The sequence below is a fragment of the Trachurus japonicus genome, chromosome 10 (genome assembly GCF_045865225.1).
Source record: "Trachurus japonicus isolate A0001 chromosome 10, Traja_1.0".
In the NCBI taxonomy this organism is placed as follows: Eukaryota; Metazoa; Chordata; class Actinopteri; order Carangiformes; family Carangidae; genus Trachurus; species Trachurus japonicus.
The window spans coordinates 20,258,673-20,274,793 of record NC_140916.1 but is presented as its reverse complement, the minus strand read 5'-3'; the positions used below and the strand labels follow the sequence as shown (position 1 = coordinate 20,274,793).

The 16,121-nt window shown below is 41.0% G+C and overlaps 2 protein-coding genes across 2 annotated transcripts; both read left to right on the top strand.

Annotated features, from left to right (window-relative positions):
• Positions 1-972: 972 nt before the first annotated feature.
• On the top strand, positions 973-6,304 carry prpf19 (pre-mRNA processing factor 19). Its single transcript, XM_085789920.1, has 16 exons — positions 973-1,139; positions 1,341-1,490; positions 1,931-2,007; positions 2,432-2,573; positions 2,667-2,740; positions 2,839-2,904; positions 3,010-3,051; positions 3,179-3,253; positions 3,355-3,430; positions 3,533-3,642; positions 3,758-3,913; positions 4,022-4,091; positions 4,177-4,350; positions 4,621-4,703; positions 5,183-5,288; positions 5,441-6,304. Exons 1-16 carry the CDS (start codon positions 1,121-1,123, stop codon positions 5,536-5,538), a joined length of 1,518 nt encoding a protein of 505 aa, XP_085646046.1. The 5' UTR covers positions 973-1,120; the 3' UTR covers positions 5,539-6,304.
• A 1,168-nt stretch (positions 6,305-7,472) lies between these two features.
• On the top strand, positions 7,473-15,559 carry tcirg1b (T cell immune regulator 1, ATPase H+ transporting V0 subunit a3b). Its single transcript, XM_085789909.1, has 21 exons — positions 7,473-7,624; positions 8,851-8,973; positions 9,237-9,315; positions 9,419-9,567; positions 9,692-9,787; positions 9,885-9,946; positions 10,035-10,161; positions 10,273-10,355; positions 10,454-10,547; positions 10,643-10,855; positions 10,944-11,094; positions 11,249-11,388; positions 11,899-12,056; positions 12,169-12,259; positions 12,356-12,474; positions 12,606-12,819; positions 13,280-13,390; positions 13,485-13,580; positions 13,697-13,814; positions 14,013-14,184; positions 14,707-15,559. Exons 2-21 carry the CDS (start codon positions 8,857-8,859, stop codon positions 14,798-14,800), a joined length of 2,484 nt encoding a protein of 827 aa, XP_085646035.1. The 5' UTR covers positions 7,473-7,624; positions 8,851-8,856; the 3' UTR covers positions 14,801-15,559.
• Positions 15,560-16,121: the final 562 nt, after the last annotated feature.

Genomic DNA, 16,121 nt, shown 5'->3' with positions numbered 1-16,121 from the left:
GTAATTTTTCAGAAGAATGAGTGGAGCTTTAGCCTTCCTGTCTCACATGACCGATTTCTTGATACTGGCTGACAGTGCTCCTGAAATCCCCTGCTGTTACCTACCTCCAGACCCTCAGGAACAATATTAACTGCACTGTATTAAGTAGTAATGTATGCCTGTCTGTCTTAACATGTGCATTTGTGTGTATAACTATAATATACTATAATATACCATAATGTAGGGCTATGTAGATAGAGTTGTGGTACAAATGTTTGGAGAAGGGAAAAGTACTGTACCTACAATAATGTAGGGTTAATTGAAGTGATATTCTCCGTCCATTGTGTTAATAATTCCTCACTGCATCAAATAGCCTATTAAATGTTGGTTCCACAGTTTAATCACTTTATATTAATATAGTGCATTAACCCTAACCCTAAGATAATTGTAGTAGGCTAATGGTTGTATGAAATGTGACATGTTCCACCAAATATTGAAATAGCCGCCCACACGACCACCATTTTAGTGACATGACAGGTTGGACTGCTGCTTTTGCAATCATCATCTCTTAAACAATAAATCTATCTTTAACACACACGTTGATTAGCCTATTTTTGCCAATGATATGCAGTTTGTTTGGCTGTATAACAAGATTATCATAGCAGTTATTCTATAGGAAAGGGGACGGGCGGACATCACAAGCTGCAGCTCAAGGTGATACCACTTGTATAATTCTCCGCATGATAGATCATCATCCATGGATATCCAACTTAATTTAGATCTGGAAACTGGAATTCAGTACATTTTGCTTGATAAAGGACTTAAACAATTAACCAATTGTTGTTTTTTTGTCAATAAATCTTCAGTCTGTTGACTCATTTATTTATTTGGTGCATTTATCAGAGCAGTGTTGTTATTCTGGCGGTAGGGGGCAGCGGCGCACTTCCGCGGCGTTGACACTCCGGCTGCGGGGAAGCGTAGAAGAAGCAGAAGAAACCCGGTTGTAGCGGCAATGAAAGGACAGCGTGCTACCTCCAAATCGAGCAAAACATAAGGAAAGTGTGGAGTAGTGCTTGTATATATTAGTGGACATATCGAGTGTTTTCCATTTAAGCGAAGTTCTTCGGACTGCGTTGGAAGTATGTCTCTGGTTTGTGCAAGTAAGTGAAGTCTTAATTCATTGAAACGACGGAGACGTTGCAGGCTAGCGCGCTAATGCTACCAGCTAACGTGGCTAACGGCAGCGGCCATGCAGTGCAGCCTGATACTTTACTTAGAGACTTTTTAATGGTGAAATATTGTGTTTTTTGAAAAGTTGTAATCACGTATTTTTTAAAAATGTATTTATTTAATCTCTCCAGTCTCCAACGAGGTGCCGGAACACCCGTGCGTCTCCCCGGTGTCCAACCAGGTGTTTGAGCGCAGGCTCATCGAGAAATACATCGCGGAGAATGGGACTGACCCGATGAATGGGCAGCCGCTGTCTGAGGAGCAGCTCGTAGATATCAAAGGTAAATCACTGTGAACAACAAACTAATGAAGCTAATACTGAAACCCCGGTTTATTAGAAACCTTCCTACTGCAAACGGCCCAGTAGTTCATCTTCACGGAAGTTACACATGAGATGTGTGTGTATGTATCGGTATATGTTTTGTTTTTTCTAATAGATATTTAAATATTTCATCTGCTCTGTTCATATCAGTCAGGAATATACAGATAATAAAACACAAATCTCATGCAGCACGTTACAAAATACTAATCCTCCCTCAGAAGCAATAGGCAGCTCTCTGAAGTTGGTTCAAGAGATGGTTTGGCTTTCAAGAAGTATCATCATTCATTGCAAGATGTTCCCACCCAGTGAACTGGCAGTTGAGAGCTGACCTTAAACAAATCACCCCAGTGTTTTTTGGTTGAAATCGTTAAACTGTGATTCATATTTCCTCTTCTCCAGTGTCCCATCCTATTAGACCAAAGGCACCATCAGCAACAAGCATTCCTGCCATCCTCAAGTCCCTTCAAGATGAATGGGTGAGTATTGTGAACATCAAGTAGTCGGCGAGATCTACAACAGACCACATTCATACTGTTAGCGTGTCTCTCTGAGTTAGTGTTTTAGATAAACGGGTTATTTTAAGCCCATGTGATCCCCCTGTATTTAGCATAAAATAGGCTTAATATAATGCGATGCAGTGCTGCATTGACGGGGAAAAAAAGTGGATTGTTGCTCTAATTACATTCTGTCTTTTCTCTTTTTCCACCTGAAGAATACAATTCACCAAAAAAAGAATTAAAATATGTGTCTCTCTGTTGTTGAAATTCATTCTAGGATGTTATGTTGACAGTTGCATAAAAAATATTTTCATACGTCTTGTTCAGAAATCCTTTTTTTGTTATTTGAATATGGGTTTTGGAAAAGAAGGAGAGTCCCCTAATCCTGACTTTTCTGTTGTAGGATGCTGTTATGCTGCATAGCTTCACCTTGCGACAGCAGCTCCAGACTACTCGTCAAGAGCTGTCGCACGCTCTCTACCAACACGACGCAGCCTGCAGAGTCATCGCTCGACTCACCAAAGAGGTTACTGCTGCCAGAGAAGGTGAGTTAATGGCAGTTTGTGTTGTCTTATGTTGGGGCTTAGTTGTAAAACACACCTGCTTGGTTTTCTAATGGGTTTGTTTCCATCTTACAGCTCTTGCCACACTCAAACCCCAGGCTGGATTGGTTGCCCCTCAGGCCGTTCCCGCCTCTCAACCAACTGCAGCAGTGAGTCTTTTAATTTCAGTTGATAAGTTACAGATCAGAAATGCTCATCACACCTTTTGCTGAACTTGCCCCGTCTCTGTCTGTCTGTGCCCTTGCAGGGTGCTGGTGGAGAGCCCATGGAGATTAGTGAACAGGTGGGAATGACTCCAGAGATCATCCAGAAGGTAAGAATATTTGTTCTACCTACATAAATCATTATTTTTGCTTTATGGCTTCCATTTCTTTTGTAGCTACTAGTTGTTTCAACATGTCCCCTTTCCCTTCTGCAGCTCCAAGACAAAGCTACTATCCTCACCACAGAGAGAAAGAAGGTAATATTGCTTGTAATCATTGTTACAATTTGCTAATTTCTGAAGAAATGCTTCAGTGTTGTATAACCACTTTTGCACTGTTATATGCTTCCTTACTCATCATAACAACCTCACTGTTCTTCTCCAGAGAGGCAAGACTGTGCCCGAGGAGCTGGTTAGAGCTGAGGATCTCAGCAAATACCGTCAAGTGGCCTCCCATGCTGTAAGTAGATGTTTCAGACATGTTTCCCCTTTTTGGGGCAGGAGGCTGCAACTGTTTGTTGGAAGTTTTTCAATTAATATACTTTCTTTTGTTGCCTGTAGGGTCTTCATAGTGCCAGTGTTCCTGGTATTCTGGCTCTGGATCTGTGTCCCTCAGACACCAACAAAGTGCTTACAGGTACACTACATGCATTTTTTTTTTTAAGTTTTGTGATTTGGAGATATGAAAGACATGATTTGAAGAATCTGTTATATAATCAACCCCCCTGTCCTCCCCTAGGCGGCGCTGACAAAAATGTGGTGGTATTTGACAAGAATGAAGAGCAGATTGTGGCAACTCTTAAGGGTCACACAAAGAAGGTCACCTCTGTCATTTACCATCCATCTCAGGTAACTTTTCCTATTAGTTTGAGATATGAACCAATCAAAATACTAGATCACATGTCATGAGGTGTCATCTGTTATTTCTAACTTCTCCTTTCTCCTCCTGTCTTTCCTCCTCTAGTCTGTGGTCTTCTCTGCATCTCCAGACACCACTATCCGTGTGTGGTCTGTCACTGGAGGCAACTGTGTGCAGGTGGTCCGTGCCCATGAAGCTGGTGTCACTGGCCTCTCCCTACACGCTACTGGGGACTATCTGCTCAGCTCCTCTGAGGATCAGGTATTTGCAGCTTGGAGAAAATACCCCAGACTCTTAACAGTCTATCAATTAATGCCAGACGTAGAAATATGCCACAGCACTAACCTCACTTTTATTTTTATCCTGCAGTACTGGGCTTTCTCTGATATCCAGACCGGTAGAGTCCTGACCAAAGTTACTGATGAAAGTGCTGGATGTGGTAAGTGACTCTAGATTGAATAGTGTGTTTTACAGTCCAAATGAACTGTCTTCCAGGTAGTAATGTCTCTGTCCGTCGTCCGCAGCTCTCACCTGCGCTCAGTTCCATCCTGATGGTCTGATTTTTGGCACTGGCACGGCTGACTCCCAAATCAAGATTTGGGATCTGAAGGAGCGCACCAATGTGGCCAACTTCCCTGGACACTCTGGCCCCGTCACCTCCATCGCTTTCTCTGAGAACGGATACTATCTGGCCACAGGTGACGACTACTGAAAGCATTTTCACGATCATTTTTATTTGAAGGCACAGAAAGACCTAGGAGTACACTGACTCAGATTTCCTCTTAAATCCTACTGAGAAACCAGAGTACATGGGAAGTAGGACTTTTTTGACGTTCATAGTGTGTAGGATCAAGAGGCCTAATGTTAACAATAGCATATTTGTTTTGGCGCTACAGTGAGCAGGAGCTGTATGTGGACTTGCATTTGCTTTATTGACTCTGACATCCATTTCTGACGCTGTCCTCCAGGTGCCCAGGACAGCTCCCTGAAACTGTGGGATCTTAGGAAACTGAAGAACTTCAAGACCATAACTCTGGACAACAACTATGAGGTAATATTGGGAGGGAGAAAATAAGTTTTATCATTTGCACTTAGAAATGGCTGTTAATTAGTTAAACGTAGAGGATTTGCTAGGTGGGTTGTTTGAGCTTTGGAGCCAATCAGGTTTTCCCACTGTGCCATGTATTAACAAATCTAGACCTACATTTTTACCATGCAGACATGAAACATAAAACAAAGAAAAATAATATTATTAAATAATTAAATAATATATTTAATGTGATGTAATTATTAAGATGGCTTAAAGTGTATATAATAAGAATAACCAACAGAAAGTTAATGGGAAATATGAGCATAGCAAGCATATAAAGTCACATCATGTCTGTAGATGCACCGAACGCGCAAGGATTAGTCATGCATTTCTCAAACCCTGGAACCGAGTTTCTTCTCCCTCTTCTCTTGAGCACAATCCTTTGTCTTCCCAACTCTCATACCCGTGTGTTTCTGAATCTCATTTTCTTTCTCTCTCAGGTCAAGTCCCTTGTGTTCGATCAGAGTGGTACCTATCTAGCTGTCGGTGGTTCTGACATCCGTGTCTACATCTGCAAGCAGTGGTCTGAGGTCCTCAACTTCACAGGTAAGGGGCATAATCTCTCTTCAAATAAGGTTCCAGAGTCCGTTCAAGTGAATGAGAAATTGGTTTCAACCCTTGCACATCACTGTCTTTGCTTTGATAAGGTAGCAGATTGTTGACCTGTTTTTTTGTTTGTTTATTTTTTTTACCTGTAGACCACTCAGGATTGGTGACTGGAGTGGCCTTTGGAGAAAACGCTCAGTTCCTGACTTCGGCAGGAATGGACAGAAGTCTCAAATTTTACAGTTTGTAGAAAAAGGAGGACAAAAATGTGAGAGAAAGATAGAGGTCTCTGTCTGAGCAGTCACTATCCCAGGCACAGACTTGGACCTTTAGACGTGTAATTTTTAGAAAAATGAGAAGAAAAAAATCAGTGCTAACTTTGCTTCTTTAGTGTGTTAGTTGTCATATCCAGGAAAAATACCCCATGAAATGATCTGCTAATTGAAACCACAACAGCATGTTGGCATTGAAATACAAACAATATTGAATAAGATGCAGAAGCCAGTGTAATGTTCCTGTCTGATTTGCCAGCAATTATAATTTTACTGTAGTATTTTCCTTTTTTGTGTGTTAAGTGTGTGTGGGGGGGTGTATGAAATTGCTCGTAATACAACTCCAGTACACTGTTGGGAACCCATACATGGTGTGAAAACAATCTGCTTTGCTTTAATGTAGACAAACTTCATTGCAGTATCTTTAGGGTCACATTAAAAAATCTGTAGTGAACCGAACAGCTCAGCAGAAGATAAAACAGATGTGTCAGACTTGTTTTCCTCTGTGACAAATTCAGCCTTGTTTTTCCTCCATTTTAATTTTATGTTTTATTTGTTCCATTTATACTTTTATTCCAATTGTATATTTCTGGCTCGTTACTTGCTATTTTACCCGTTGCACCGCAGCCCTTTTACAATAAAATAAAATATCTTTTGTATTGCCATATGTGCATTTGTCAGATGAGAATAAGGGGCACTGTTGGATCTTCTGAAACCAATAAAAAAGAAATCACCTTGCCTCCATTTTCAAACATTTCATGCATACGGGACAATAATTTATTCAAATGACTTCTCATCCTTGATGCTTCACTGTGCAGAACGAAGGATGTTCAGGGTTAAATTCAAAGTTCACATCCATCTGCCTAAGTTGAAGTGCTTCTCTGCTCACCCTTGAACCAAGAGTTTTACTGATTTTTGTCACACAAACGATTAGTGTGCAAGTCAATCATTAGTTAATTGTGCAACTAATAAAGGGCAATGTGGGAAGCTGAAACATTGTACACACACAGTGAGAGCAGACTGTTCAAAACATCTTGTCCAGTATGTGAGATGCATTTTTCTTGATTTGAATTTTCCAGAGAAGGGGGAAGAAAAGATGTAATGTTGCAAAATCTTAACAACATAATTGAATTTTTGTGGAAAACATTGGAGAATTCATTGTCCTACATAAATTTCACATGATTTCCTGTACAACTGGAACATATTCATTCCTGCAGGGACTTTTTTAGTTTTACCAATGTTATGCCAGTCCAGGAAGAGCGTTTTCAGAAGACATTTCTTGCTATTCTTTTTATTCATTGCATTTCATTCAAAGATGTCATGGCTCCAGCTTCTCAAATGTGATTCAATCACAGCCATTTATACTGATCAGTATGAAGATCTTAGTGAAGTGTACATTTACAAACCAACCAATCAAGAAAAAGAAAAGAAAATCAGCTTATTACAGACTGTAAATAATTACCGGTAGTAGAATTCCTACATAAAATAAACTACATTTATATACTTGAGTGAAATATTCCGCGCAGGATAACTGTAAGAGTAGCCTATCTAACAAATCTGCAAATACAAAGATGCAGTTGTTTCCAGACCGAGGTCTCTTTGCCTCCATCATAGTTCGTGTGGCCCATAGACTGTATGGTGTCGCTTAGCAACCACTGTTTGGTACACCACGTTTCTCCGTTTGAATTAGATGAAGGTGTCGGGCCGATATATTTTAGCACTAAAAATTGACGTGGACTAACACAGCCCCCACCGTACTTTCCCCTCTGTTTACCATACAGTCTATGGTTTACCGCCATTTAAACAACCTGAAAATCTCGACCTCTTGTGGCTGAATGAGAAACGTACGCAGCCGCCGCCGCCGTCGTCGTCGTCATCATCCGTCACGTGAGGCTGGGGTAACGTGACTCTCACAAACGGGAAGTTCGAGACCGGAGAACTTCTTGTGACAAACACGTCTGGTTTATCCCGGTTCCCTGTCCCCGGTGTCTCAGTCGGTCCGGGGCCGGAGAGACTGAAACACAGCAGCAGGTCCGAGTCCGGAGGAATCCGGGCGGCAGACGGGTGAGGAGGCGTTTTACCATCTAGCTTCATGTTGTGTGTCCGTGTTGTGCTGTTTTTCTGCCTCACATCCACGCAGCAAGGGCGCATGACCTGCTATTGTCAGGAGGACACTCACTAATCAGAGCCTTGTGCTGCTTAAATGTCTCTCCACCAGATTTCCCCCCTAACTTTCCCCCTATCTTTCAGTGCAGTTCGCTCTTTATCAAAGCACGATATCTGTTTGTTTGGCGCTTTGTCTCATTGGCATGGCGTGCCACTCAAAATGAAACTGTGCTCGACTTCCCTTGGCAAATACTAGACTATAGCTGTCTGATAAAGAAAATGCAAATTCATTATTGTAGATATTACTTCCTAATTCTCACAACGAACGAAGCTTTTGTATTTTAACGTCAAATCATTGTTTTTTCTTTTTTACTAAAGCAGTAACCAGTGTTCATGAATTTTATGACATACGGTAGTTTTAAAGTAAAGTTATTGGGTTTATTAGGCCCAGCATAGGAAAAAAAAAGAAGCTCCCTGGTAGAACAGCTGTTTTTTGTTTTTGTTTTTTATTTTTAAGTCATATTGTTCTGAATCTGTTTTACAGAAAAAACTGATTCAGTTTCATTGACATATTTTTATACTGTGGTGTTTGTCAGCGGTGTTATGTTCCATTTCAATGAATGAAGTTAACTAATAGTATAAAGCAAATACAGGTCAATACCAGCACAAACTACAGCCTCTAAAATCATTATAACATTGAATCAATACCTCTCTAAAACAACTACAAATCAACAGAAAAAGTTGAACTTTACTAAGTGTCTTTTATGCATGTGCTTGAGTTTTTAGCAAGGTGGACATAATAAATTGAAAATGTGATGAATTATTTTGTATTTTAAAGGGATTTTACGGCAGAACAATGGTTTAGCAAAATTGGAAATCCCACCTTATTATCACAGTCAGGAGGACTTGATCCTTCCCCTTTCTTCAGTTTCATATCATGAGCTTCTGCATTGTCACTGAGTCTTTTATTGTACCATGTGAAAATAGATGCCCTCTGTGAACTTTTTTTCCACCTCCTATTTACTGCCTCTCTGCTCTCCACTTTGTCTATAATATAATTGTCTATAACTCATTCTCTGTGCTCTGTACCGGTCCTCCATTCCACTGTAAACGCCAGCCCTTTGTCTACATTGCGAGCTCTGAGGGGTAAATATTAATTTGATTTTGTCCTTGGTGTTTTGCAGGTAACGATGGGCTCCATGTTTCGCAGCGAGGAGGTGTGCCTGGTGCAGCTCTTCCTTCAGTCTGGCTCGGCCTACAATTGCGTCAGTGAGCTGGGAGAGCTGGGCCTGGTGGAGTTCAGAGATGTGAGTCACTTAATAAACTGTTGCTCTCTCTTGGTTTGTCTCATGTGGGAAAAGAGTCCAAACCAATAGCAGCAAACCAGTTAGCTTGGCCGGACCGCTTCTCTGTTTTGCATTTCTCTACATGATTTCACCTCTAAACCGGACAGTAGATGAGACAGAAAACTGATGGTTGTTCTGAGTCACTGTGAGACATGGTAAAAAAAAATGTTCCATGAACATGAGTAAACCTGATCACCTCTTCCTCTCTCTACTTCTAATTTCAGTTAAATCCCAACGTGAACGCCTTTCAGAGGAAGTTTGTCGGCGAAGTCAGGCGATGTGAAGAACTTGAAAAAACCTTCAGTGAGTCAAAGTCACTCATGTGTTTCCATCCAGGTTCTTTATAAGTCTTGTTTAGATTTTCCATCTGCCCTCTCTGATTGTCTTTTATTCACCCCTCCCTCAGACTTCCTGGAGCAGGAGATCAATCGCTCCCTATCTCCACCCTTGCGGGGTCCTCTCCCTCCTCCTTGCCCGACACCTTCTGCCCCTCAGCCCCGTGAACTCATCACTATAGAGGAGGAGAGTGAGAGGCTGGCCAGAGAGCTAAAGGAGGTTGGTACTAATAAATCAAGAAGGAACGCCTGTTGTTTCACTCTTACACTGCTATCAAATCAGGTTAGACTTAGTAGCTTGACATTTGTTGTTGTTGTTATATGTAATTTGCCTGTGTGTCTAGGTGTCCAGGAACAGAGACAGTCTACGAGCTCAGCTGACGCAGCTCTGTCAGTACCGAGGTGTCCTGACCAGAACACACTCTCTGACCGCCTCGCAGGTGGTTAAATGATCATTTTTTGCCACATTTACTGCATCATTTAATACATTTTCTATATTAAAGTAAAAAACTCTTCCTCTTTCGCTCCCTCTCACAGGCTCCACCACCTGTACTGGAGAGCCAGGGCCTGTTCGATAACCGCCAAGATGTCCACCTCAGGTAGATCCCATTTCCTAAGAAGTATTTAAACTCATTTCCTATTACGGTTTCTCTGATGAAACATCTCTTCCCTCATCTCCACTTTCAGTTTTGTGGCAGGAGTGGTCCATCCTTGGAAGGTCCCCTCATTTGAACGGCTGTTGTGGCGGGCATGTCGCGGTTACATCATCGTAGATTTCAGAGAAATGGAGGATCGACTTGAGCACCCGGACACAGTGAGAGATGGGAGAGGGAGATTATGGCTGTGGGATTGAAAAGGAAGTCGTTTCTCCTTCAGGGATAGTCTCTGATGGTTTGTTCTTATGCTCATATCGTTTGCTTTGCAGGGGGAAATGGTGCAATGGACAGTGTTCCTCATTTCCTACTGGGGCGATCAGATTGGACAGAAAGTCAAGAAGATATGTGATTGGTGGGTGCAAGAGTTAAATTCTTTTATTATAATGTAAATGGATACACTAAAGTGCCTGTTTAACATGGTGAATATCTTTTGATTTCCCCACCTCACAGTTTCCGCACACAGACATTTGCATATCCTGAGAGCACAGCTGAGAGAGAGGAGATTCTCCAGGGACTTCAAGGCAGAATTGAAGATATCAAATCAGTATGTACTGTATAGTGCCTCTTAGAATAGAAAAAAAAAGCCCAAGAAGGCACGTCACTTATCCACTCGCTCTCTGTTCTCTCACTTCCCTGCAGGTGTTGTCACAGACCGAGGCCTTCCTGCAGCAGCTGCTGTTGCGGGCGGTGGCGGTGCTGCCCCAGTGGAAGGTGCGTGTCCAGAAGTGCAAGGCGGTCCAGATGGTGTTGAATCTCTGCAGCCCCTCTGTCACTGACAAATGCCTGATCGCTGAGGCCTGGTGTCCTGTCGCCAAGCTCCCTGAGCTGCAGAGCGCTCTGAGAGAGGGAGGGGTAAGATAACGCTGTGGACAAGTGAACAAGTACACATCCAAATCTTTCACTTGACACGTTTTCATCCACACTTCTTCTCCATCCTCAGAGGAAGAGCGGTAGTGGGGTGGACTCTTTCTACAACCGCCTGCCGTCCTCCACTCCTCCACCCACCTTGTTTCCCCTCAACAATTTCACGGCTGGTTTCCAGAACATTGTTGATGCCTACGGTGTGGCCAGCTACCGTGAAGTCAATCCAGGTGTGTTAGAAGGCCACTCATTTATCAAAATAAAAGATTTCTTCATGAATGTCTTGAACGGAAAGGAATCATCTCGGATGTTCTGTAGAAGCCAGATAATTGTCAGTTCTTTGTCTCCAAGTTTAGTCAAGTCTTTTTCTCTGTGCCTCTGCAGCGGTGTACACCATAATTACATTCCCCTTCCTGTTTGCCGTGATGTTTGGGGACGTGGGTCATGGTTTACTGATGACTCTGGCTGCCCTCTGGATGGTGCTTGAGGAGAAAGACCCAAAACTCAAGAACAACAACAATGAGGTAAATTTAGAGGATAACTTCCTCCCAGTGCCCACACACATACAAAACACATACTGTATTTAAGTGTAATAAAATTGGTGTGAATTTAAAAGCATTTTATCGAACCATTTTTTCTTATCAATATAAGTCCCCAAATCAACTTGCAGCAGTCAAGCTGCACTTTATTTAAAAATTGAAAAATATGAACTTGATATTCAAGAATCAAATGTGTGAAAAATATTCCAATAAAGCTTGTGTTTTGCTAAATTGATATTTTGCGTACAAGTTAATAACGACTCTTACATATTGCACATACAATGTCAGACTAGATCAGTGCATTTGAAAGTAACTGGAACATGTTTAGTTTGATTTTGAATATGTTACATTCATATATATTTTGATTCTATGTCTAGTCTATAGATTAATGTGTTTGACAAAGAATGAGGTAAAAGTGCTGAAACATGTCTTTGATCTTGCACAGGAAACACTGTAACTAAATCCATCTGGATGATGTCCCTGTGTGTGTTTCAGATCTGGAAGATGATGTTTGGAGGAAGGTATCTGATTCTGCTGATGGGACTGTTCTCTATCTACACGGGGGCCATTTACAACGAGTGCTTCAGCAGAGGCCTCAGTACCTTCAGCTCAGGGTGGCACGTCGGCCCAATGTTTAAGAAGAACATATGGAAGTGAGGACATTTCATTCATCGCAGGCTTGAGAATGATTCATAGCTTCTTTATTTCCAGTTCTCACCAGCTCTGCCTCCCACCCATCTTAAATTTGTGTCATTTTCTTTTCAGTGCATCAGTCCTGGAAGGGAGCCAGTTCTTAGCCATGGATCCTGCTGAGCCTGGTGTTTTCACCAGCCCTTACCCATTTGGCATTGACCCAGTATGTCCTTTAAACTCTTCAGCAGGACTTTGGCCTTATTCACCTTTTCATCTGCTTTATCAAACTTATTTACTCTTGTGCCTGTGTCATATCCAGATTTGGGGCATGGCCAACAACAAACTGTCTTTCCTGAACTCATACAAGATGAAGATGTCTGTCATCATCGGTATCTTTCACATGACCTTTGGAGTCTGTTTGTCATTCTTCAATTACTGGTAACTAATAATGTTTTGCTTTTTGGGCGTGTGCATCTCCATTCTTGTTGTGTTTTTTTTCATATCTGTTCTGACTTGCCTTCCCTTGTCCCTCTTTCTCTGTTTCTTCTTCTCCTTGTTGTTTTCTCCAGGCACTTTGGCAAGATAAGCAGTATATTCTTTGTGCTGATCCCAGAGCTGTTCTTCATGCTGTGTCTGTTTGGATACCTGGTGTTCATGGTGGTCTTCAAGTGGATTGCCTACACTCCAGCCCAGTCAAAGATCGCTCCCAGCATACTCATCCACTTCATAGACATGTTCCTCTTTGCAGAAAACGCTGACAATCCCCAACTCTTTGAGGGACAGGTGTGTTGTTTGCTCATTGCTCTAAAATGAACATATTAGAGTGTCATCTTTGTTTTCTGGTTTGCTTACCCTTAACAAAACCACTAGTGATCTAAAGCATGCCGGGGTCTTAATGATGGTGCATGTGTTTTTAGACATAAAAACCCACAACAATAAACTTTTTGTCAGCATTTTCTCATATAAAGGTTCTGGTTATTTATTAATGGTTTTAATAGATGAAGTTATCTTATTTCACTAACATTTTCTTAACTAATATTTACTTGTGTGCTATATTGTTGGTGGATTACTCTTCAATATCTTAAAGCAATCTGCATTAGAAGCCAATGACAAAATGACCTTGAAGGCAGACATAAAAACAACATGCTTTGAAAAACGGGTTACTGAAATTACTATTTGCAGAAAGTTTGTAAAAATACCAGTGTTGTACCTAAACACAGATCTCCCTTTGCTCTTTATGTAGATTATAGTGCAGAAGGTCCTGGTGGTCTTGGCTCTGTGCTCCGTACCGGTCCTCCTGCTGGGAAAACCGACGCACGAGTACATGACATTCAAGAGAAGACGACGTCAAGGAGTGAGTTTGTGTTTGATTGAACTTTTGCCTTTGTATTTACAGTGAGCTGCATTTCCTGACATATATATATATTTTTAATTCTCCACTATCTCAGGACGATGACAGACGCCCCCTGGTGTCTGAGGAGAGCTCCATCAATACTCATCAAGGGGAGGTGGAGGGAGGCGGAGGAGGAGGAGATGAAGAAGAGGTAGAGCCATCATGAGTAACTTAATTCATGCTGACTGAACGGATGATGAAATCTGATCAGAGATGTATTCTTATGTTTTTTGTCTAACTATGTTTCATCTGTGTTGTCTGCTCTAGTTCGATGCTGCAGACGTGTTCATGCATCAGGCCATCCACACCATAGAGTACTGCTTGGGCTGCATCTCCAACACGGCCTCTTACCTCCGACTCTGGGCGCTCAGTTTGGCACATGCACGTCAGTGGCACACATACCGACACACACAAACACAATGTGCATCTTCATACTCACATGATGCGTACAGATGGACAGACTTCCTCTTTGAAACCAAACACACTCATACTACTCTTTTTTTTTGCCAGTTATTTATACAGATGATAGCTTAATGCCAGCCAGTCATGGTTATGTGATGGTGAGTTATTTGTGTTTCCACAGAGCTGTCAGAGGTGTTGTGGGTGATGGTGATGCGTATTGCCCTGAGGTGGTCCGGCTATGTAGGATCTGCAGTGCTTTTTGTTATTTTTGCCTTCTTTGCGGTGTTGACTGTCTCCATTCTACTGGTTATGGAGGGACTTTCAGCTTTCCTCCACGCGCTCCGTCTGCACTGGTAAGAATGACAGGAATGAAAACACAACAGGGGAACTGGCCCTGGTTAATTCAGGTGTCGCTTTTAAATGATCTGGAGAAATTACCAGATCAATGAGTCCTTAGGTCTAAACCTGCTAAACTCATTTTCAGATCCAAATGACTTCTTATATTAAAGGGAAGAACATGGTAAATGTTATTTGAAAGGAGAACATTGAGGGGTCTGCGAGGGGACGAAAAATCCAAATATGATGGTACTATTGGTAAAGATGAAGGTTAACAATTTAACCCTCTAAATTCCTTTTTTTCTTAAATAAATAAAATTAAAAGTCCTACCAAACCATATTTAAATGGAGAGCATCACCAAAACAATAATTTGTTTAAAAAAAAGTATGCATTCAGCTTAACATCCAGTTTGGAACGAAGTGTTCAGGATTGTTAGTGACAGAGTTGGAGAAATGATGTGGGTCGACAAAAAGCGATCATGTGTTGGAGTTTGTGTTTGCTGTTTGTTGTGAGCTGACTCTGCTTTTGTCTCCTGCAGGGTGGAGTTTCAGAACAAGTTCTACAGTGGGACAGGCTACAAGCTGAGCCCTTTCTCTTTCTCATCTATGATCAGTGGATCAGCTGCTATATGACCGGCCAAGTTATTAGTCAATATTGCCAAACTGTTAACTTATGTATATCATTGAGTACTTGGACTGCAACACTTAAGAATAACCCTGCTTAAACAGTGGTATTCTCCTGCCTGTTGGCAATAAAATGGTTTAATTGACTTGCACAGTGATTGCGATGGTATAGACTGTTATTTTTGCATCACAAGAATGAGAATGATTCCCTTTTATTAAGAATTACAATTACATTTATGAAATGAAAAACATACTTTTGTATCTCAGTGCTATTTTTTTCCACTCAGTGTTATGTAATGCTTTCTAATTACTCTTTCAGTAGCTTATGGGATAGTAATCATTTACTTCTCACTTAATAGAATTATTATAATCATCAACTATGAAAGGGAAAGTACAATTAATGAATCTATTCTGCAGTTTAAGGGAATGTGTGATTGCTGAACTGGTGTGTTGTACTTTAATAAGCCAGTCCCGTTGAATTCGTCAAATGACAGCAGGGAATAATCTCAAGGATGTTTATGAGCCAAAGGTACTTTCCACTCATTATCATGTCATGTCTTCCAAGCACAACACGCAACAGGTATTTATTGGTAGTACACATTTCCAGGTGCCTTACTGGAACTGAGTGCTTGTTTATTAATTTGGACATATAACACCATCCATTACCATGTCACTACTTTAAACAACACTCTGCTCTAGTCATTTGTCTCTTTTTCTGCTGGTTTGCACTGTAAAATCTGAACTGAAATTAAATTGTTTCTTGTTAAATTCTGTTGTGGGAAGTCATTCACTGAACACTGTTGTTGAGTCACACTACTCATATTGTACCTTTTATATCTTTGAATAATTGAAGTTGCCAGAGATAGAGGAAGCTCTTAAATCCTTCTTTTGAATATGACTCTAAGGAATAATACCACATTGTAAACGCATGGGAAAATACAACACATTTTATTATGAGTGAACTCATAGTGCTTTACATCTAAATGAAATACAAGTATTGTTAATGTTGCACTGAATATCTCACTGAAGAAAACGTTGAGCTGTTTATTATTTATAAATGTATAAAAACCAAAACATGCAAGAGATGTATGACATAATAAAATCATGATTAAGCTGTTGATTCATAAACAGTGGTTTAGGTGAAGCTAGTTTAAACTACATTATACGCTTATTTTGTAATACACAAACATGCAAGATTTTCAACAGACAGATAGTCATAGTCCATTATAAACACATGTATACTAGAGTAACAAACAAAATTGTATGAGTAAAGTATGATGAACGTACCTAAAAAATGGAAGCATTTTATTCGTTCTTCCAACATTGGAGA